This window comes from Euleptes europaea, chromosome 6, assembly GCF_029931775.1.
Source record: "Euleptes europaea isolate rEulEur1 chromosome 6, rEulEur1.hap1, whole genome shotgun sequence".
Classification (NCBI taxonomy): Eukaryota; Metazoa; Chordata; class Lepidosauria; order Squamata; family Sphaerodactylidae; genus Euleptes; species Euleptes europaea.
In genome coordinates this window covers 102622472-102645597 of record NC_079317.1, presented here as the reverse complement: position 1 = coordinate 102645597, position 23126 = coordinate 102622472, and the positions used below count along the sequence as shown (strand labels likewise).

Genomic DNA, 23126 nt, shown 5'->3' with positions numbered 1-23126 from the left:
CTGCTGCTGACAGCAGGAAGCAGTAATTAGGATGTCTTCCTCACAAGTTATCTGCCCCAAGTTCATTTCTTTCGGGAAGCAGGTTTTTTCTTGCTTCCCCACAGCATTGTGGATGCTACTGTGTGTGTATGTGGGGGCAGGGGATTTGGATGTTCTGGCTCATGGCAGCCATTTCCCCTGATTCTATCCCTGCGACTGCCATTTCCTCCCCCACCACAAGGAGGCTTTTATGTTGTTTTTTTAAGTTGGCATAAAGTTGGTTATATTGAAATACCATATATATAAAGTTGGTTATATTGAAATACCATTGTACTGATAGATGCAGCAAATTCTCTGAATTCCCAGCTTTCATTTTTCCCTACAAAACTAAGTTTGTAGCCCTTTCCCTTGCAGAGGTAAGAAGATAACGGCATATTTTTGCAAAGGAGGGGGATAGAGACTTACTTTTAAAAAAATTAAAGTTGGAAATTCAGAGAAACTAGTACACCAACTACAACAGTATAGTGATATAACGGTATTCTAGTGCCAGTTTTTTAAAAATTGCAAAAGCCCTGTTGGCCAGGGTGGGGATGGCCATTTCTGGGGGATTCAGGGAGGGGAACTGTTGGGAAACCTATCATGTGGAAGTCCTGTTGCTGCTGCTGCATTTAATCTGGAGCCACACCAGTAACAGGGAAACCACAATATCCCATCTCTGTGCAGAAGTCTCCTAGGATATGCTCCTGGTGTCTAAATAAACTGAAGAATTAGGCTTACACAGTAATCTCTTGAGGAGGATCTTTAAGTTACTCTTTCACTACATACCCTTCCAGAAAATATTTTTGTTAGTCTTTAAGGTGCCACTGGACTCTTGCTCTTTTCTACTCTTTCACTACAGTTATTAAGTTGCAAGCCTGGGTTCACTTCTTTTTTGTATAGTCCTTTTCCTATATTTAATTTGTCACTGTGATTAGATTCATTATGAAACTTGATGACAAAATCTACTTTGTAATGTTTATTTTTAAAGCACTGGACAGATAGCTAAACAAAACCTCATATTTACAACTAAACAATCCCTTTTAAGGGGATAATGACATTATCTTGTATATGGTTCTACTTTCTGGATACTCAGTGTGCTAAACAGTCTCTTCTGAATATTGTCGAAGGCTTTCACGGTCAGAGTTCATTGGTTCTTGTAGGTTATCCGGGCTGTGTAACCGTGGTCTTGGTATTTTCTTTTCTGACGTTTCGCCCGCAGCTGTGGCAGGCATCTTCAGAGGAGTAACACTGAAGGACAGTGTCTCAGTGTCAAGTGTGTAGGAAGAGTAATATATAGTCAGAAGGGGGTTGGGTTTGAGCTGAGTCATTGTCCTGCAAAGTATTAAAGGTAATGTGCAAATCATTGTCCTGTAAGTATCAAGATAATGTGCTAATGAGGGTGTGGTATGTTAATGTGGAACCATTGTATCCTGAAGTGATCTGTTAACATGTGGAATCCAAAGCTAATCCGCATGGCTATTGTGGACTGTAGTCTTTGTTAGTCTGGAGGTTTTCAGGACAGGAAGCCAAGCCTTATTCATTCTTAAACTCTCTTTTCTGTTAAAGTTGTGCTGATGTTTATGAATTTCAATGGCTTCTCTGTGCAATCTGACAAAATAGTTGGTAGAATTGTCCAGTATTTCAGTGTCTTGGAATAACAAGTATTGATGGGGGTGGGCAGTACTGCTGCAACAATACACATGTTTTCAGTGGAACTTCTGATAACAGATCAGTAAACTGAAAGTGCAATCCTATGCACAGTTACACCCTTTAAAGTCAGTAATTAATTAGCTAAGAAGGGTTTAATTACGGTTAGGAGTGCACTGAAACTCTGCTTCTCATAAGAGACAGGCGTATATGGGACAGTCCTTACCAGTGTCTCTATTAGAGAAGTAAACTGTACTGTATTTTAAAAAACCACCCTAAAATATTAACCTATTGCTTCCTATACCTTTTCCTCTTTGATTGTGTTTTCTTAGGAAGAAGCCTCCAATACAGTATGTTCGCTGTGAGATGGAAGGATGTGGTACAGTTCTTGCTCACCCTCGGTATCTACAGGTAAGAACAGTTGTACTACTTGTTTGTAGCCATTTGAGGGCAATACACTGCTACTGTTCACTGTATAGGCTTCTTTGTTTCCATTTACATTTGCTGTTCCTTTTAACAAAATGCACTTGAAGTGTCCTTCATGGACAGTGGACTGGTGCTATTTCTGCAGTAAAAGTTATGTGCAGTGGAAAAGATTTTCTGCCAAAGTGGGTAGGGCTATTTTACCAGATGCCTCTAAGTGCTCAATTCCTGTTATTGGGCTATTGCATGCTAACATACAATACAGTTCTCAGATGTTTGTTTATTATTGACCAGCAAACTAGTCTTTGGAAGAAGGGAATTCAGAGCTCTATTGTGTGTGCACATGTGCACACTCATGCAAGCACTTAACACATTTCCCTGCCACCATTTCCTTGCTGCAAATGGCATTTATTTTATTTGGAAAATGTTTGTGCTGCCTCTTCAGAGAACCTTCTTGAGGCAGCTTACAAAATAAAACACGATGAAATAATAAAACAGCATAACAATAGTTACAAATTAAACTTCAAAAACCCAGCTCTAAAATAATTCTCATTAAGTTCTCAGGCTAGAAGCAGACCCCTAAATTAAAATTCTGGGTAAAAAAAAAAGAGAAAGATTTTGGCCTGGCACCTAAAAGGTGAGCCTCAAGGAGAAGGGCATTCCGACTGGGTCGACCTGCTGCCATTTGCCGAATATGCGTATAACAATGCGCCTCATTCCTCTACCGGCTTTAGTCCCTTCCAAGTTATATACGGGACGGATTTCGGCCCTTTCGGTTCTGCCCCCGTCTCGCCAGAGCTCCAGTCTACCCCTGACCTTCAGGAGTGGATTCAGGTGGTTAAATCCACCTGGCCATGGTTGCTCAAAAATCTGGAAAGGGCAAAAAGCAAGTACAAGGAACAAGCAGACAAACACCGGTCTCCGGGATGGGAACTCAAGGTGGGGGAGCAAGTCTATCTGTCCACCAAAAACCTCCGCTCTCTTCGCCCCTGCAAAAAACTGAGCGACCGTTATGTGGGACCTTTCCCCATTACCAGAGTAATCAACGAGGTTACTGTGGAACTGGACCTCCCAAAAACTCTGAAAGGAGTCCATCCAGTCTTTCATATAAGCCTCCTCAAACCCTATGTGGCAGCCCCCCAGTTCCACCCCCCTCCCGCACACGAGATTCCTACCGTAGTAGGAGGGGACACCCATTTGGAAATATCCAAGGTTTTAGACTCCAAATGGAAGTCTGTACAGTAAACTGTACAGTACAGTTCCCATCCGTTTCTTGGCTGTGGCGCAGGTGGGGCAGCTGCGCACATACAACTCTACATCAGATCTCATACCGGGCCACCAGAATTGTCTTCGAACCAGTTGACCTTTTTTATGGTCCAAGTAGACATTTTTATGCGGGAACAAGGCCGAACCTTCGTTTCTGAGGAGTCCCGGGTGCAGTACGTGGCTTCCTTACTGCAAGGGGAGGCGGCTGCCTGGATGGTGTTGCAGTATGAACTCCGCTCGCCGGTGCTGCGAACCCTGGACGAGTTCATGGTAGCACTCCGAAACCGTTTTGAGGACCCGACTCTAGGTGAGCGGGCTAAAGCCTCCCTGATGCAACTGCGCCAAGGGACTAAGTCGGTGGCGCAGTATGCAAGTGAGTTCCAGTCACTGGCTAGCCGAATTCTGGACTGGAGTGAGGCTACCTTGGTACAATGTTTCAGGGAGGGTCTCAACCCAGACCTCCAACATTGGGCCTTCATGCAAGGGAACCCCCCGGATGTGGAAGGTTGGGTTCGCCATGCTGCTGACATCGAGAATCGCAAACAACTCCTGAACTTGTCCAAGCAACGGATTGGGCGAGACCCCAGGCCCCGGGGTGACCGTGGCCGGGAACTCCGGCAAGGGGGTGGCGGGGTCCTCTCGGCCGCGGAACGCCGCAAGCGGTTCGAGGCCGGCGTCTGCCTGATCTGCGGGGGAAAGGGTCACTTTGCATCGCAATGCCCCTCTCGCTCAGGCCGTCCGACCCCTCCCCGCCAAACCCAGGCCGAGCCGACGAAACCGGCCGCCGACAGCCAGCCTCGCCGCAGAAGTGGACCACTGAGCCGGCGCTCCGGCGCACCCTCCGCTCTCCACGCACGTCCCCAGGATGGGGCATCCGACTCTACGGTCCCATCGGGGTCCCGGATTACAAATACCGTCTTTGATTCGGACGGCTCCCCGGAGGCCACTACCCCGTCCCCCTCTTCCAGCGAGGAGGAAGAGTGGGAACAGCCGGCAAAAAACGCCGTCGGTCTGCTGTAGAGGGGGCTCCGCAGCAGACCGTCCCTATCGTTGTGCAAGGAGCTCCACCGATGGTAAGCGCCCAAGAGGACAATGTATTTGTGCGTGTCCATTTGTCCCTACCCAAAGGGGGTCCCCCGTTAGAGGTCCCCGCGTTGGTCGACTCGGGGTGTGCCCGCACCATGATAAATGAGGAAACTGCCAAGAAGTTGGGTGTCCGGCGCAAGCGGCTTCCGGGACCCCTCCGTTTTTCCCAAATGGACGGGAGTGACTTTAAACGGGGCCCGGTGACCCACAGAACTGCAGCCGTGATTATGTCCGTGGGGGAACATTGGGAACGGTTGTATTTCACTATCGCCCCTATTGTAACCCCTGTGGTGTTAGGGATGAACTGGTTAAGGGGGCACAATCCCTCCATTGATTGGGTTAAACGGGTGCTTTCCTTCCCCGAAAACCCCTGTGGGTTGCATGACAAGGAACGGGTACTCAGGACTCCAGCCGCCGCACTGGTAGGGTCCCCCGCCCCAGTCTCTCCTCAATTACCCTCTGAGTACTCGCAATTTACTGATGTTTTTGATGTTAGAGAGTGCGACGAACTGCCTCCCCACAGAGAAACGGACTGTGCCATCGAGATTGTAGGGGAAGGCAAACTGTCTAAGGGAAAGGTTTACCCCATGAGCCCTAGTGAAAAGACAGTGTTGCGAGACTATCTGGATGTCAATCTGGCGAGGGGTTTCATACGCCCCTCCAAGGCTCCTTATTCAGCCCCAGCTTTCTTTGTAAAGAAAAAGACGGGAGATTTAAGACTGTGTATTGACTTTCGCAGACTGAACGCAGTCACCCAGTCTAATGCTTACCCCCTCCCTCTTATTCCTGACCTTCTAGCACAATTAAAGGAGGGCCGAATCTTCACCAAACTGGACTTGGTAGAAGCCTACCACCGCATTCGCATCAAAGAAGGAGATGAACCCAAAACGGCCTTTTCCAGTTGTTTTGGGATGTTTGAGTACCTAGTCATGCCGTTCGGACTTTCGGGGGCTCCGAGTGTCTTTATGCAATTAATTAATGAGGTTTTGCATGATTTACTGTTTCGGGGGGTGGTGGTATTTCTCGATGACATCCTTATTTACTCTGAAACCATGGAAGACCATGTGCGCCTAGTGCGAGAGGTGCTCCAGCGGCTGCGGGAGCACAAACTGTATGCTAAGGTGTCCAAATGTGAATTCCACCAACCCTCCATTACATTTCTGGGGTATGTGATCTCCCACCAAGGGTTGGAAATGGACCCCGCCAAGGTCCAGGCAGTGCGGGACTGGGAACCCCCCACTACCCGCCGCCAACTTCAGCAGTTTTTGGGGTTTGCCAATTTTTACCGGAACTTCATTCCTAACTTTGCCCAAGTTGCGCTTCCCCTCACTGCCCTGTTGCGTACCAAGGACAAGGGGGCTAGCGCCGCGCTTCCCTCAGCCCGTTTGCAATGGTCCCCCCAGTGCCAGCTAGCTTTTGAACGTTTGAAGCTACTTTTTTCATCCGAACCCGTTTTGGCTCACCCAGATTGCACCAAGCCTTTTGTGGTGCAAGTGGATGCCTCGGATGTAGCCATGGGCGGGGCCCTATTGCAGAGGGATGAGGGGGGACGGTTGAGACCATGCGCCTACTTCTCCAAGAAGTTTTCCCAGTCTGAAATCAACTGGGCCATTTGGGAGAAGGAGGCAGCAGCGGTCAAACATGCCCTTACCATATGGCGACACTTCTTGGAAGGGGCCGAACTGCCATTCGAAGTGTGTACCGATCACAAGAATCTTGAGGCCCTCAAGGGGGCTAGAAAACTCAATGCCAAACAGGTTCGGTGGGCCCAATTTTTCGCTAAGTTCCGGTTCACTCTCAGACATGTCCCTGGCAAAGAAAATGCCCTAGCCGACGCTTTGTCACGACTTCCCCAGTATCGCAACGATTTCGATCGCCCAGTCGACTCCCTGTTCACTCCCGAGCAGCGAGGGGAAGTTCCTAGCTTAGCCGTCACCACCCGGTCCCAAGCCCGACCACCGGAGACCCCCCCTACACTCAAAGGCATCCCGGAAGCCTTCCAACAGCGACTCCGGGACGCCTCCTTGCAGGAGGAGGAGCATCATCTCCTCCCCACTGGTCTGGAACGTACCAACACTTGGTGGGTGCAAGGGGGGAAACTGTACGTCCCCTCCTCTCTTCGCAAGGAAGTATTGGGACTTGTACATGGTGCCAGGCTAGCGGGTCATTTTGGTTTCATAAAAACGCTTCACCTGGTTCGAAGACAATTCTGGTGGCCCGGTATGAGATCTGATGTAGAGTTGTATGTGCGCAGCTGCCCCACCTGCGCCACAGCCAAGAAACGGATGGGAAAACCCCCAGGGCTTCTCAAACCGCTTGAGAGCCCCTCCCGTCCCTGGGAAGTCATCGCCATGGATTTTATCACCGACCTACCTCCGAGTCGGGGAAAAACGGTTCTTTGGGTTATCACAGACCTCTTTTCCAAACAGGTTCACTTCGTTCCATGTGCAGGCCTTCCTTCAGCCCAGGGCTTAGCTAAACTGTTCATCACACACGTCCTCAGGCTACACTCGATCCCGAGGAAGGTCCTCTCCGACAGGGGGGTCCAGTTTGTTGCCAAATTCTGGCGGGCCTTCCTAAAGTTAATGGGAGTGGAAGAGCAGGGCCTTTCTTCCGCCTATCACCCCCAAACGGATGGTCAAACAGAACGAGTAAATGCGGTGGTAGAATGTTATTTGCGTTGCTATGTAAATTTCCACCAGGACGACTGGGTCGACCTGCTGCCATTTGCCGAATATGCGTATAACAATGCGCCTCATTCCTCTACCGGCTTTAGTCCCTTCCAAGTTATATACGGGACGGATTTCGGCCCTTTCGGTTCTGCCCCCGTCTCGCCAGAGCTCCAGTCTACCCCTGACCTTCAGGAGTGGATTCAGGTGGTTAAATCCACCTGGCCATGGTTGCTCAAAAATCTGGAAAGGGCAAAAAGCAAGTACAAGGAACAAGCAGACAAACACCGGTCTCCGGGATGGGAACTCAAGGTGGGGGAGCAAGTCTATCTGTCCACCAAAAACCTCCGCTCTCTTCGCCCCTGCAAAAAACTGAGCGACCGTTATGTGGGACCTTTCCCCATTACCAGAGTAATCAACGAGGTTACTGTGGAACTGGACCTCCCAAAAACTCTGAAAGGAGTCCATCCAGTCTTTCATATAAGCCTCCTCAAACCCTATGTGGCAGCCCCCCAGTTCCACCCCCCTCCCGCACACGAGATTCCTACCGTAGTAGGAGGGGACACCCATTTGGAAATATCCAAGGTTTTAGACTCCAAATGGAAGAAAGGGAAACTGTTTTACTTTGTTCGCTGGAAAAACCTTGGCTCCGCTCATGACGAATGGGTGGCCGCACCCCACATGGCGGCTCCTCGCTTAGTCCGGGAATTCCACCTTGCTTATCCCGATAAGCCTCGTCCTCTCGGGGACCCCGGGGGGGGGCCTTAAGGGGGGCAGAATGTGAGGGTCTCTGTCTTTGTGTCTCTGCTTTCCATCACCTGCTGTGTTATCAGTGAACTCGTAAAAGCAGTTCACACCTTCTGGTCTCAGGCGCCAGGCCTGATGGCCCATGTATCTTCCCCCCCCCGCTGTTCTTCCTGCCAGTACTCCCTCAGGCCGATGCGGCCTTGGAAGTGTGATAGCCGCCCAGACTTCCTGGGATCTGTCTGATGTTTTGTATTATGCCAAGCTTGTAACTTCCCATAACAATAAGTGTGAACCCCAGTGCCCCAGTGCCCTGGAGTCAATATATTCTGTAAACCCGTATAGCCCCTCACTTGCAACTTTCTACCTGTGCCTGTCTCATCTCCTGAAGGCTTCAATAAATCGATTGTTTCTGTATCAACGTCTGAGCAACTGATTTGGAGAAGCAAACTCAGAGAGGGGGATCTCTCACATTAAGTTGCAAGTCCTTGCCTCTCGGACTGCAGCTGTACCGCTTTGGACAGAATGTCAGCCGACGAGGACACCACCCCTAACCCCGATGCCCCCAAGGAACCGGACGAGCCGGAGAAGCCGGACCCTAAAGAGGAGGGAGCCAAGCCAAAGAAACCGAAGGGTCGCGCCCCCGACCAAGATCGGGACGGACGTCCCCGGGGGCTCACTTATTGGCTGGACTCTCCCAAGGGCTGGTCGCTCTCGCGGACTGCGGCGAAGGATCGCCGGTTGGCCTTCCCCAGCACGGGACTCGAAGGGGACCCGGCCCGCAAAGAGGCCCTCATGGAGGAAGAACGAAAACAGTGGCAGGAAGACCGCCGGGCTATGCAGGAGCAGATGGAGATCATGCAACGCGTAATGGGTGAGATGGCCACGACCCTAGATGCGCTGAAATTGCAACCTCCAGCCGGTGCTCCCCCAGACGGGGCGCCAGTAGTTCCGCCCGCAACCCCTGCCCCCCCGGCCCGTCGGGACCTGAAAGTCACGTATGACGGGTCGGGAGACCAGTTGACCTTTTTTATGGTCCAAGTAGACATTTTTATGCGGGAACAAGGCCGAACCTTCGTTTCTGAGGAGTCCCGGGTGCAGTACGTGGCTTCCTTACTGCAAGGGGAGGCGGCTGCCTGGATGGTGTTGCAGTATGAACTCCGCTCGCCGGTGCTGCGAACCCTGGACGAGTTCATGGTAGCACTCCGAAACCGTTTTGAGGACCCGACTCTAGGTGAGCGGGCTAAAGCCTCCCTGATGCAACTGCGCCAAGGGACTAAGTCGGTGGCGCAGTATGCAAGTGAGTTCCAGTCACTGGCTAGCCGAATTCTGGACTGGAGTGAGGCTACCTTGGTACAATGTTTCAGGGAGGGTCTCAACCCAGACCTCCAACATTGGGCCTTCATGCAAGGGAACCCCCCGGATGTGGAAGGTTGGGTTCGCCATGCTGCTGACATCGAGAATCGCAAACAACTCCTGAACTTGTCCAAGCAACGGATTGGGCGAGACCCCAGGCCCCGGGGTGACCGTGGCCGGGAACTCCGGCAAGGGGGTGGCGGGGTCCTCTCGGCCGCGGAACGCCGCAAGCGGTTCGAGGCCGGCGTCTGCCTGATCTGCGGGGGAAAGGGTCACTTTGCATCGCAATGCCCCTCTCGCTCAGGCCGTCCGACCCCTCCCCGCCAAACCCAGGCCGAGCCGACGAAACCGGCCGCCGACAGCCAGCCTCGCCGCAGAAGTGGACCACTGAGCCGGCGCTCCGGCGCACCCTCCGCTCTCCACGCACGTCCCCAGGATGGGGCATCCGACTCTACGGTCCCATCGGGGTCCCGGATTACAAATACCGTCTTTGATTCGGACGGCTCCCCGGAGGCCACTACCCCGTCCCCCTCTTCCAGCGAGGAGGAAGAGTGGGAACAGCCGGCAAAAAACGCCGTCGGTCTGCTGTAGAGGGGGCTCCGCAGCAGACCGTCCCTATCGTTGTGCAAGGAGCTCCACCGATGGTAAGCGCCCAAGAGGACAATGTATTTGTGCGTGTCCATTTGTCCCTACCCAAAGGGGGTCCCCCGTTAGAGGTCCCCGCGTTGGTCGACTCGGGGTGTGCCCGCACCATGATAAATGAGGAAACTGCCAAGAAGTTGGGTGTCCGGCGCAAGCGGCTTCCGGGACCCCTCCGTTTTTCCCAAATGGACGGGAGTGACTTTAAACGGGGCCCGGTGACCCACAGAACTGCAGCCGTGATTATGTCCGTGGGGGAACATTGGGAACGGTTGTATTTCACTATCGCCCCTATTGTAACCCCTGTGGTGTTAGGGATGAACTGGTTAAGGGGGCACAATCCCTCCATTGATTGGGTTAAACGGGTGCTTTCCTTCCCCGAAAACCCCTGTGGGTTGCATGACAAGGAACGGGTACTCAGGACTCCAGCCGCCGCACTGGTAGGGTCCCCCGCCCCAGTCTCTCCTCAATTACCCTCTGAGTACTCGCAATTTACTGATGTTTTTGATGTTAGAGAGTGCGACGAACTGCCTCCCCACAGAGAAACGGACTGTGCCATCGAGATTGTAGGGGAAGGCAAACTGTCTAAGGGAAAGGTTTACCCCATGAGCCCTAGTGAAAAGACAGTGTTGCGAGACTATCTGGATGTCAATCTGGCGAGGGGTTTCATACGCCCCTCCAAGGCTCCTTATTCAGCCCCAGCTTTCTTTGTAAAGAAAAAGACGGGAGATTTAAGACTGTGTATTGACTTTCGCAGACTGAACGCAGTCACCCAGTCTAATGCTTACCCCCTCCCTCTTATTCCTGACCTTCTAGCACAATTAAAGGAGGGCCGAATCTTCACCAAACTGGACTTGGTAGAAGCCTACCACCGCATTCGCATCAAAGAAGGAGATGAACCCAAAACGGCCTTTTCCAGTTGTTTTGGGATGTTTGAGTACCTAGTCATGCCGTTCGGACTTTCGGGGGCTCCGAGTGTCTTTATGCAATTAATTAATGAGGTTTTGCATGATTTACTGTTTCGGGGGGTGGTGGTATTTCTCGATGACATCCTTATTTACTCTGAAACCATGGAAGACCATGTGCGCCTAGTGCGAGAGGTGCTCCAGCGGCTGCGGGAGCACAAACTGTATGCTAAGGTGTCCAAATGTGAATTCCACCAACCCTCCATTACATTTCTGGGGTATGTGATCTCCCACCAAGGGTTGGAAATGGACCCCGCCAAGGTCCAGGCAGTGCGGGACTGGGAACCCCCCACTACCCGCCGCCAACTTCAGCAGTTTTTGGGGTTTGCCAATTTTTACCGGAACTTCATTCCTAACTTTGCCCAAGTTGCGCTTCCCCTCACTGCCCTGTTGCGTACCAAGGACAAGGGGGCTAGCGCCGCGCTTCCCTCAGCCCGTTTGCAATGGTCCCCCCAGTGCCAGCTAGCTTTTGAACGTTTGAAGCTACTTTTTTCATCCGAACCCGTTTTGGCTCACCCAGATTGCACCAAGCCTTTTGTGGTGCAAGTGGATGCCTCGGATGTAGCCATGGGCGGGGCCCTATTGCAGAGGGATGAGGGGGGACGGTTGAGACCATGCGCCTACTTCTCCAAGAAGTTTTCCCAGTCTGAAATCAACTGGGCCATTTGGGAGAAGGAGGCAGCAGCGGTCAAACATGCCCTTACCATATGGCGACACTTCTTGGAAGGGGCCGAACTGCCATTCGAAGTGTGTACCGATCACAAGAATCTTGAGGCCCTCAAGGGGGCTAGAAAACTCAATGCCAAACAGGTTCGGTGGGCCCAATTTTTCGCTAAGTTCCGGTTCACTCTCAGACATGTCCCTGGCAAAGAAAATGCCCTAGCCGACGCTTTGTCACGACTTCCCCAGTATCGCAACGATTTCGATCGCCCAGTCGACTCCCTGTTCACTCCCGAGCAGCGAGGGGAAGTTCCTAGCTTAGCCGTCACCACCCGGTCCCAAGCCCGACCACCGGAGACCCCCCCTACACTCAAAGGCATCCCGGAAGCCTTCCAACAGCGACTCCGGGACGCCTCCTTGCAGGAGGAGGAGCATCATCTCCTCCCCACTGGTCTGGAACGTACCAACACTTGGTGGGTGCAAGGGGGGAAACTGTACGTCCCCTCCTCTCTTCGCAAGGAAGTATTGGGACTTGTACATGGTGCCAGGCTAGCGGGTCATTTTGGTTTCATAAAAACGCTTCACCTGGTTCGAAGACAATTCTGGTGGCCCGGTATGAGATCTGATGTAGAGTTGTATGTGCGCAGCTGCCCCACCTGCGCCACAGCCAAGAAACGGATGGGAAAACCCCCAGGGCTTCTCAAACCGCTTGAGAGCCCCTCCCGTCCCTGGGAAGTCATCGCCATGGATTTTATCACCGACCTACCTCCGAGTCGGGGAAAAACGGTTCTTTGGGTTATCACAGACCTCTTTTCCAAACAGGTTCACTTCGTTCCATGTGCAGGCCTTCCTTCAGCCCAGGGCTTAGCTAAACTGTTCATCACACACGTCCTCAGGCTACACTCGATCCCGAGGAAGGTCCTCTCCGACAGGGGGGTCCAGTTTGTTGCCAAATTCTGGCGGGCCTTCCTAAAGTTAATGGGAGTGGAAGAGCAGGGCCTTTCTTCCGCCTATCACCCCCAAACGGATGGTCAAACAGAACGAGTAAATGCGGTGGTAGAATGTTATTTGCGTTGCTATGTAAATTTCCACCAGGACGACTGGGTCGACCTGCTGCCATTTGCCGAATATGCGTATAACAATGCGCCTCATTCCTCTACCGGCTTTAGTCCCTTCCAAGTTATATACGGGACGGATTTCGGCCCTTTCGGTTCTGCCCCCGTCTCGCCAGAGCTCCAGTCTACCCCTGACCTTCAGGAGTGGATTCAGGTGGTTAAATCCACCTGGCCATGGTTGCTCAAAAATCTGGAAAGGGCAAAAAGCAAGTACAAGGAACAAGCAGACAAACACCGGTCTCCGGGATGGGAACTCAAGGTGGGGGAGCAAGTCTATCTGTCCACCAAAAACCTCCGCTCTCTTCGCCCCTGCAAAAAACTGAGCGACCGTTATGTGGGACCTTTCCCCATTACCAGAGTAATCAACGAGGTTACTGTGGAACTGGACCTCCCAAAAACTCTGAAAGGAGTCCATCCAGTCTTTCATATAAGCCTCCTCAAACCCTATGTGGCAGCCCCCCAGTTCCACCCCCCTCCCGCACACGAGATTCCTACCGTAGTAGGAGGGGACACCCATTTGGAAATATCCAAGGTTTTAGACTCCAAATGGAAGAAAGGGAAACTGTTTTACTTTGTTCGCTGGAAAAACCTTGGCTCCGCTCATGACGAATGGGTGGCCGCACCCCACATGGCGGCTCCTCGCTTAGTCCGGGAATTCCACCTTGCTTATCCCGATAAGCCTCGTCCTCTCGGGGACCCCGGGGGGGGGCCTTAAGGGGGGCAGAATGTGAGGGTCTCTGTCTTTGTGTCTCTGCTTTCCATCACCTGCTGTGTTATCAGTGAACTCGTAAAAGCAGTTCACACCTTCTGGTCTCAGGCGCCAGGCCTGATGGCCCATGTATCTTCCCCCCCCCGCTGTTCTTCCTGCCAGTACTCCCTCAGGCCGATGCGGCCTTGGAAGTGTGATAGCCGCCCAGACTTCCTGGGATCTGTCTGATGTTTTGTATTATGCCAAGCTTGTAACTTCCCATAACAATAAGTGTGAACCCCAGTGCCCCAGTGCCCTGGAGTCAATATATTCTGTAAACCCGTATAGCCCCTCACTTGCAACTTTCTACCTGTGCCTGTCTCATCTCCTGAAGGCTTCAATAAATCGATTGTTTCTGTATCAACGTCTGAGCAACTGATTTGGAGAAGCAAACTCAGAGAGGGGGATCTCTCACAAATGTGCTACCACTGAAAAAGCCCTGTCACTGCTTGCTACTTGGCTTATTTCTGCAGGCAGGTGCATAGAGAGCAGGGCTTGTGGAAATAATCTTATTTGGCAGACTGGACAATACAGAAGGTGGTGATCCTTCTGGTACCTTAGCCCCAAGTCATGTAGGGCCTTAAAGATAAGAACCACCACATTAAATTGAAACAGATGGGAAAACAGTGTAGATCAGGGGTGTCAAACTCATTTGTTACAAGAGCCGGGTATGACATAAATGTCATTTGGTTGGGCCGGACAATATGTACCATAACATTTAATGCCTGGTATCAGAGAAACAAACTTTATAGAAGGCACAGGCAAAGCCTGTGATTAATGATATTATTTTTTAATTAAAATATGAACATGCTTAAAACAATAACACTCTTACAGTGTTCTTTTATTTAACAGTCTTTGATAATTGACACTTCGGGACTGGCGGAGGTGGCTGCCTTGGCTGGCGAACCTGCAGTGGACTTGCCAACCCAAATCGGGGGAGGGGCTGCCTCACTGCCTCGCGGGCCAAATAAGAGCCCTCAGAGGGCCTGATATGGCCCTTGGTCCTTATGTGTGACACCGATGGTGTAGATCTTTCAGCGCAGGGGTCCTTGTATCCCTGCCCCTCACAATAGTCTGGCTGCTATATTTTGGACCAGCTGACGTTTCAATCAAAATGGATAATAAAAGGCACTGCTTATCACAGAGAAGACCTGAGCCTGCAACTGTAGGACAGGATCCTGCAGAACCCCTAAGTCACAAACGCTACTCCGTCACGGAGAGTGTGACCCCTCCTCCAGCACAGGCTGACTCCTCAGTCTTCAAGCAGCTTTGCCAGTGACCAACAGCATCTCCATCTTATCTCCAATTCGTTCTCCCCTTCTCCGCCACCCCAAGGGATTTCAAACGTGTGCATATACCTGTTTCTCCCACTGTTGCTCTACTTAATTAACCTTTTCTCAAAATGGTTTTATTTACTGTATTTATATTCAGCCTTTTTCTGTGAGACTCAAAGCAGTTTACACAGTGTAACAGTCCATACGAAGAGGCATCTAATAAGCACAGTGTAGGTTGATATATAGTCAGTATGAGGAGGTCTAATGAACAATGGACTAGAATTACCAAATTTAATGACCATAGATTATTAGGCATGATACAATGTGTGAACATAATGAAGGGGGAAAATGCATCAGTTGAAAACAATAATACGACAACAGGATAATGTGATCAGCAAACTGACACTACATCCTATATTCAGTGGTATCATCCATATCTCCTTTCCCTTTATAAAGCACTTTACTGAACTATTCTGTTATAGTATAGCTCTATTACCGTTATAGAAGACCTCCTGAACAACTAAGTTTTACATAGTTTGTGGAATAACAGGCTCAAGGCTGCACCTCTGGCAGCCATTTCACAAGGTGGGGGCCACAACTGCGAAAGCACATGTATGATCCATTGTTGCCTGTATGCAGGATGTCTCATTCAGAAAGCCATGAGCAGAGCTGTCAAGGCAGAACATGGGAGAAGAGGCAGTCCTGCAGATATGAAGGTCCATATGATCAGCATCTTGAATTGATCCCTTTAGCTGATGGGCAGCCAATGGAGTGACTGCAGAATGCATGTAATGTGCGTGCCTTGTCTTACTCCTGACAATAACCGAGCTGCCGCATTCTGTACCAGCTGGAGTTTCTGGATTGGTGTACGGCATGGTTATATGTAATTAGCTCTTTTGAAGAACTCCAGAGTACCTTGCTACTTGTGAGTAGCAAGAAATGTTTTGATGCCAACTTATCAGTACTGCAAAAGCCAGAAAACTGAGGGATAGCATAAATATTGAAGTACTTCAAGTCCCAGGCTCTGCCTCTGTCATCCTTCAGTCCAAGGTTTTCATCATGAATGCTGTTTTTTTGAAACTTAAGACTGCCAAAAACTGGCAGTGGATAATATTACCATTATTGGCCTTCAGTCATCTATAGTGAAATATCAAGACTAGTTACCCATATGTAGAACACTTTGTTTGACGTTTTTCCCTATTGCTGATAAACCTTTAAAATTTCCCTTGACCTCAGCATCACATCAAGTATCAGCACTTGCTGAAAAAGAAATATGTCTGTCCCCATCCCTCCTGTGGGCGGCTCTTTCGACTCCAGAAGCAACTTTTGCGGCATGCCAAACACCACACAGGTAATGAGGCCACAATTATCCTTTGCAACTTAGCAAAGATAGAAAAGTGTCAGTCTTCTTCTTGAGCATGAGAAACTTTAATCCAAGCATGGAAATATTTGTTATAGAGCATGGGAGAAGAAAATCTCAGACACCAGCTTAAAGTTGCTCTGTTTGTAAGGGTCACTCTGGTGTTACATTTTAAGATCCCTGTTCACATTTCTTTCCAGTTTACAGTGGCAATATACCAGGATTAGGGCTTTTGTCAGAAAATATTTTTTATGTGGTTTTCATGTGTCCTATTATTCTAGTGTTCTGTTTAAAGCAGAGAGTGTGGAGTATATGTGTATTGGTGACAAATCAGAGTGCATTTTGAAATATAGTAAAGGCTTCAGTGTTCAAAGCCTGCAGCTTTTTTTAAGCCACTTTCAATATTTTCTTGTTGCAAATCCATGCTCTCCATGTAGTGTAATCAGTTCTGTGTATGGGTTATTGCTTTGCCTTCCAGATACACTATGTAGTCTGCTGTTTTCAGTCCTGTTAGAAGGGCATTTAGTCAATTCCTTTGTCCACACCTGTTTCCTGCAGGGCTTTGGCCAGGACTGCACTGATGAGTTGTACTCTCAACCAGTTTTAAAATGAATCTTCAGAATTTACCAGCCTACAGAATTTCACCAGCCCACATGCCCAAATATACCAGTGTTAATCAACAAAATGTGGAATTGTATACTTAGCTAGTTTATACTCAAAAATTGGTAAATATTTGTGTTCACATGCAAATATTGACATTCCCAGACATATTTTCTGAACATCTGAATAGGTTCTCTATTTTTCAAGCATACATCAGTGAACACTGGTAATCATGTTTAGACCAGTTTATGTTCAGTGGTGTATGTATGTACACTTTTGAACATTCACAGAATTTTTCTTAAGATTGTCAGCATTCACATGTAGATTCTGACATTTTCCAAATTTTATTCACTGCAACATACAAGTTTAAAGTTTGCCTTTTTCTACTTGCACTAGAGTTGTGCTGAGAGCAGAAAATTCATTATATATACACACGCACACATTATATGTTGAGGGATGCAATTAAAGTTAGGAGGCTGTAAAATATTGTGCTTTTTTCCCTTACCATAGCCTCTTCTGTCTGAAAGAGTAAGAAGTCAAATTACATTGTCTTTTATACTGACCTTTATACCATAATGAGAGCCATTATGTAACACTTGGAGTTCGCAAATTGTGTGAATAAGGAAAAACAGGATAGTAGGCACAAACCTGTAATTTAATCTGAATAACTTTTGCTAATCATCACTATTCCGTTAAGAGTTTTGATTTGGAGAAATCGGTTCTGTCTAAGCCAAAGGGGGAGTGTCTCTGACCTTTTCAGCATTATCAGACCTCCCCCTCCCCTGCCCTTTCCAATGCCTTCTCTGTGAAATACTGCTTTGCCTTGCTTTTGGTCTAACCCAAATCACCTCTCTAGGTAGCTAGAGATGAAGTTTCTGAAGGAGTTTGTACATATATGCCTCTGTGTCTGTTAATATATGGTAGAGAGGGTGGTGGCATGCCAGCCATAAGCATCACCACTGGGGAATATTACCCAATGCAAAGAATCTTCTCTGCCTGCAATCTGCACAGAAAGGAATAGTGCAGATCTTTCACATCCCCAGTGTTGGACTTTGACTGCCTACATCCTTTACTGGAGCCTTTGTATAAGAGAATTAAATTGGAATGGATAAATGCATTTTGTGTGAATGAGGATGGGGTATTTACACTTTATCTGCTCCTACATGCATTTAAATTAGCAAGTGAGAAATAGTTCCCCATCATTTTTTTGGGGGGGGGAGGGGAAATCTCATTCTTAAAGGGAAAATATGTGAAAGCTTTAGTAGTATTGTGAAGGGGGCACAAGGCCATTTCCAAATGGAGAAATGTGGATCTGTTTGAGAAGCAAACCTCAATCTAAGGTACTGTGTGCTGTTTTACAGATCAAAGGGATTATATCTGTGAATATTGTGCTCGTGCTTTCAAGAGTTCTCATAATCTGGCAGTTCACCGAATGATCCACACGGGCGAGAAGCCACTACAGTGAGTAGTGTCATGTTGCCTTGCTCACTGTTTTCCTGTGGGATTGCTCCAAGTGTTGTCTTTGTAATGGCTGCTTATTCTCTTAGGCTGCCTCTTCATATTCTAGTTGTATTCCTTCTGTGAACAGCAGATTTTACCTTGAAAACTATAACCTACCCCCCCCCCCCATTTTCTCTAGATGTGAGATATGTGGATTCACCTGCCGGCAGAAGGCGTCATTGAACTGGCACATGAAAAAGCATGATGCGGATACCTTTTACCAGTTCTCATGCAATATCTGTGGAAAGAAGTTTGAGAAAAAGGACAGCGTTGTAGCACATAAGGCAAAGAGCCACCCAGAGGTGCTTATTGCTGAAGCGCTGGCGGCCAATGCAGGCGCCCTCATCACCAGCACTGACATCTTGGGCACCAATGCAGAGTCAATTGCCCCGGCCACAGATGGCCAGGGCCTTCCCCTTCTTCCAGATCCCCTTGGAAACGCCACTCCTGGAGAGTGTCTGCTGCTGAACCCTGATGAGATGCCTAAGGCATACTGCAGTGGGGGTGACCGTGTCAGTTTGATGGCAGATGGAAAAATCTTTGTGGGCGGCAGTAGCAGTGAGAGTACGGAAGGACTGGTCATGAACACAGAGATCCTTGGAGCCACCACTGAAGTTCTAATTGAAGATTCTGATTCTACGGGACCTTAGTGGGAAAAGAGCACATGGGTGTTGGGACAACTCGAACTTGTATTTAAAAGAATAAAAGGAAAAAAACATTATTCAACATAGAGAAGCTAAACAAATTAAAATTACTAGTCAAATAACAAAAGGGCCTGCTCCCCCTCTCACCCACCCCCTCCTGAGTGGATCACTGCACATTCTTTCAGAGTCCCTTGGAGAGGAATGTTGCCTTTACCCAGACAGTCTGACAAAGGAATTCTTACAATGCAGTGAAGGGAAGCAGCCAGAGCCTATCCCTCTCCCTGCCCTCTCAAAGTAAGCAAACTTCCTGCTTCTTGACCACGTTGCAAGTTTGAAGGTGTTTGTGCTGTGGACAAGTATCTGAATCTTGGAATCCTCTTTTGTTTTTGCAGTCACTCATCCTGGTCTATGCATTATTACACTTTGGCCCTTGCAGGCTGTTACTTTTCCTTCTAGGGTTTGGGAATATAGCTTGGCACTTTAGGACCCCCTCGGCAGGATGAACTGTAAAACAGCAAATATCTCTTTCTCTCATCCTTCCCTTCTGCTTCTGTAAGGAAAGAGGGGATACCAGCACTCTGATGGTGCCTGCTTTCTTATTGAGGGGTGCCATCCTTTTTGTACAATTGCTCTGGCTGCAACAGTGTGTGTGGGAGAGGCAGTGAGAATGTGTGCTAGGCTGGTAAAAGTAAATTTGCACTTTGAACATGTCTTGGTTTTGTTTTGTTTTTTAAGTTGGGAATAACAAGATTCCTTATTTATTGTTTTTTTAAGGGCTGTTTTAGTTGCTGTTGAGGGAAGCTTTTTTCCTTCCAAAACTCAAATCCCTTTTAAGTGATATACAGCGGAAGCAGCAAACCGTGTTTAGGGATTGTTCCTTTTTCCTAAGGGGAAAAAGTGCTTGTGTCACCGAGTAGGTCTCATTGCCCGTTCTGGTAAAGAGTAAGGAGCCTGTTTGCTTCAACATTGTTTGTAGAGGGGGAAGGATCTGGTTGAGGAGGAGCAATGGCTGCTTCATGGCACTGTAGTCATTAATCCTTTCAACTTCCTTAACCTCCTCACTATGTGGCATTGTTTGCTTTGACTTTCCCTGTAGCTTGGATGGGCAAATACCAGGAAGAGCAGTAAGGCTTGTCTTGAGGTTGTACTAACTGCTGGACAGCTTTGTGGCTAGTCTTCTAACATACTCTCCCTCTTAGACATTTTGACCCCTGTCTTCTCAAATCTATTTTGAATCAAAACTAACAACGGGTGGTGGAATCTCCATCTTTCCTCAGCCATACATCTAGGCCTTTTATGTATGGCTCATTCCCTTGCTGTCACCCCTCTGATGACTTCAGGTCTTTGTTTTGATTATGCATGCCGTTTCCAACAATCAGAGGTTGCCTCGCTTTCCCTCTGTGTTTTCACGCGTTTTGCCTGTGTTATCAGAAACCCGTTTTATCTCGAATTTAAAAACGCAAAACGCAGGGGGAGAGCGAGGTGATCCCTAATGCTTGGAAACGGTACGCCTAATCAAAACAAAGACCTGAAGTCGTTGGAGAGGTGACCGTGAGGGAAACAGCCAGGTATAAAAGGCCCCAGTCTTCTCACTTAGATGCACATCTTTTTGTTTCTGTGAAACTTAGCGGAGTAGCACCAGAGAATGAAATGAGTTTAGTATTGTGTGGGGAAATTAGAAAGGCAACTGTGACATTAAACGTTTCTTAAGATATCATTCGTGGCAGTTCTTGACTGTTATCTAAGAGCTTGTGGCACAATATTTTTTGCAGTTCTAGAGGTTTTTTAAAATAACAGTGTGTTCACAAGTCCAAGGACTGAGCTGAGGATTTGTCTTGAGCATTATTATAATCAAACAGTTGTGTTGCCCATTTGTGTTAGAGCAGTGTTTTGATACTTAAGAGACAAAATGGCCTTTGGTCTAGCACTCTACCTCACATGGCTCTAAACCCCGTTGTAGCACCTCCCTGGCGATACCTACTCATCTCTAGCCACACCTTTTTGTAGGCCTTGTTATCTGGAGAAGAGCCTCAATGCTGTTTCTTATAGCTAGTTGGAAGCTAAGCATCACCAGGGTATTACGCGAAGCGCTAAAGTGAGTCAGCCAGGGTCAGTCCTGCACATGTGCTGCAGCATAGCAGGGGTTTTAGCTTACCCTGCTCATATGCAGCACGACCAGAGGCTTTATAAACCTCTTCTGTGATGTACTGCATGCAGCCTTGCAGCTGCTTGTTGCACAGGCTGACATGCATTCTCTCATAAAGTTAACACCGGAAAGGTAGGTTGAAAGCTTGTCTTGTGCACTGCTGAGGAAGACTGTCAGTACACTGTAACCAAGAGAAATCACCATGTAAAGTGTTTTCAGCTTGCAGAAGCTTTACAGGAGACAGATGCTGCAGATGGTTCGTAGGTGATCCATTTGAAATACTTCCTCGCTCTGCTTGAGTTACCCATCAGTCTCTTAGCTGCCCTTTCTAGACAATTCTGTTGCTTTCCTGTGGGTGTATGTATGAAAGTAACGGTCTTGTTTGTATTTAATAAGAACAGCCCCTTGCACTCCAGTGTAGATAAGACCATTACAGCTTCCACTCTGGATTTATGAACTGAACCAATTGGTTCCTGATACAAAACTTTCTTACAGTTTCCACTGTATGTGTCTCCCACCATACGCATGCAGTTTTGCTTCAATTAATTATTGTAATTGCAATAAGTTATTTGTATTTTCTTCTATTAAGCTTTTTTCCTCTGGGAAGGAAGCATGGTGCTGGGAGCTGAAGCTATATAATCTCTTTCCTTCAATATGGGGTAGTTTCCAGTAACTAATCTGACACTCACCCACTGCAAATGCAGTTCCATAGTCTTGTCTTATCTGTAAACTCTTCGAATGGTAAACATTTGATCCCTTTCCTGTTCGTGTTAGAGAAGGTGTGCATCCCCTTTTTAACGAGCAGAGACAAGCTTGTTTCTTATTTGGATGAATGGGGATTCTCTCCAGCATTTCACCCAAATGGCAATAGAACAGAATTGGTGAGAACAGGAATCTCAGGAGTTTTGCAAAGGCTAGCATAATGTATGAAGAATGGTCCATCTGATTTAGATGCTTCACTGCTGTGGTTTTTGAAAAATGGCACAACACTGAAGACTGTGGGAAGGAAAAGGGGAGATTTTTTAAATCCTTGGTAGCACTTTCCAAGGTGATGGTGAAGAACTAGGGGCAAACTGCACTTGCATTGTGAATCCTACCAGAGGATAGGGGCCAGGATTTGCGATTGATAGCAGAACTACCTGAAGTAGTAGCCACTGGGTGGCAACAGAGCTGTGTTGCATTGTGGCACACCCCTATTTTTTAGTGTAAAGCAAAGGGATGGTGGAATTGACAAGTCTTTGATTGCTTAAAAGCCTTGTTGCATACAGTTTTCCACACAGTGATGGTGGATACCTGGGGAGGGGAGCTGGGGGGGAAGGGCCGTGTTAAGTCCATGTTGATAAAGGGTTGTGTATACAGAAATAAATAAAATAATAAAAAGGGATACTCTGTTTTTCATCTCTTGTCTTTCTTAAACTAGTTAAGACATGTAAAATATTCAGTGGCGGCAAAATGTTATGTCATCTATCTGCCTAGTACTTTTTCATCCCACCCTTCCTCTAAGGAGCTCAGGATGGTATACAAGGGTCTCCTCCACTTTGTCTTCACAACAGCCCTATGAGGTAGGTTAGGTTGAACGAGAATGACTGACCAAAGTCAACCAGCAGGCTTTGTGTCAGAGAGGGGATTTGAAGCTGGATCTCCCATCCAACACTAACCATTACTCCACACTTGTTTCTGTATACAGTTGGAGGGAGGTGCCATGGCTCAGTGATGGAACATCTTCTTTGCATGCAGAAGGTCCCAGGTTCAATCTCCATCTTCACATAAAAGGATCAAGTTGTAGGTGATGTGAAAAACCTCTGCCTGAAACCATGGAGAGCTGTTGCCAGTTAGAGAAGATAACTGTCTTTGGTAGACCAATGGTCTGAGTTGTATAAGGCAGCTTCATGTGATCTGGATTAATCAAATTGGAGCCCAGTGTGTTTGGTCATATGAACTGTATGCAAAAAGCATTTGTTGTTCCTTATCTTTCCCTACCAGTCCTTCAAGACCACCTAAAAGCCAAAGCTGGAGGTTGTGGGAGCCTCATGGAAAAAATGCCATGAGGCACAGGGACTACAGTGTTTGGAAGGGGAGATTGGCCAAAATCGTCATTTTGCATCAGTGGAAATCTTGAATCACTATGCACCCAGTAGTAGGGTGGGAACATTTTTTCTGACTACCCTTCTCACTGGAATTTTTGTACTTCATGGACATTTTGTCCGTGATGTTTTCCTGTTCCCTATTATTGACTTTTCAGGGTATTGGTACTCCTGTAAGAAAG

At 48.2% G+C, this 23126-nt stretch overlaps 1 protein-coding gene across 1 annotated transcript in view; it reads left to right on the top strand.

Annotated features, from left to right (window-relative positions):
* Nucleotides 1-19438, top strand: part of ZFP91 (ZFP91 zinc finger protein, atypical E3 ubiquitin ligase) — a 36040-nt gene extending 16602 nt beyond the window's left edge. The window contains exons 8-11 of the mRNA XM_056851647.1: nt 1998-2076; nt 15847-15961; nt 17932-18031; nt 18210-19438. Of these exons, the coding sequence (XP_056707625.1) occupies nt 1998-2076; nt 15847-15961; nt 17932-18031; nt 18210-18720 (805 nt within the window). The 3' untranslated portion in view covers nt 18721-19438. The remainder of the gene's footprint in view (nt 1-1997; nt 2077-15846; nt 15962-17931; nt 18032-18209) is intronic.
* Nucleotides 19439-23126: the final 3688 nt, after the last annotated feature.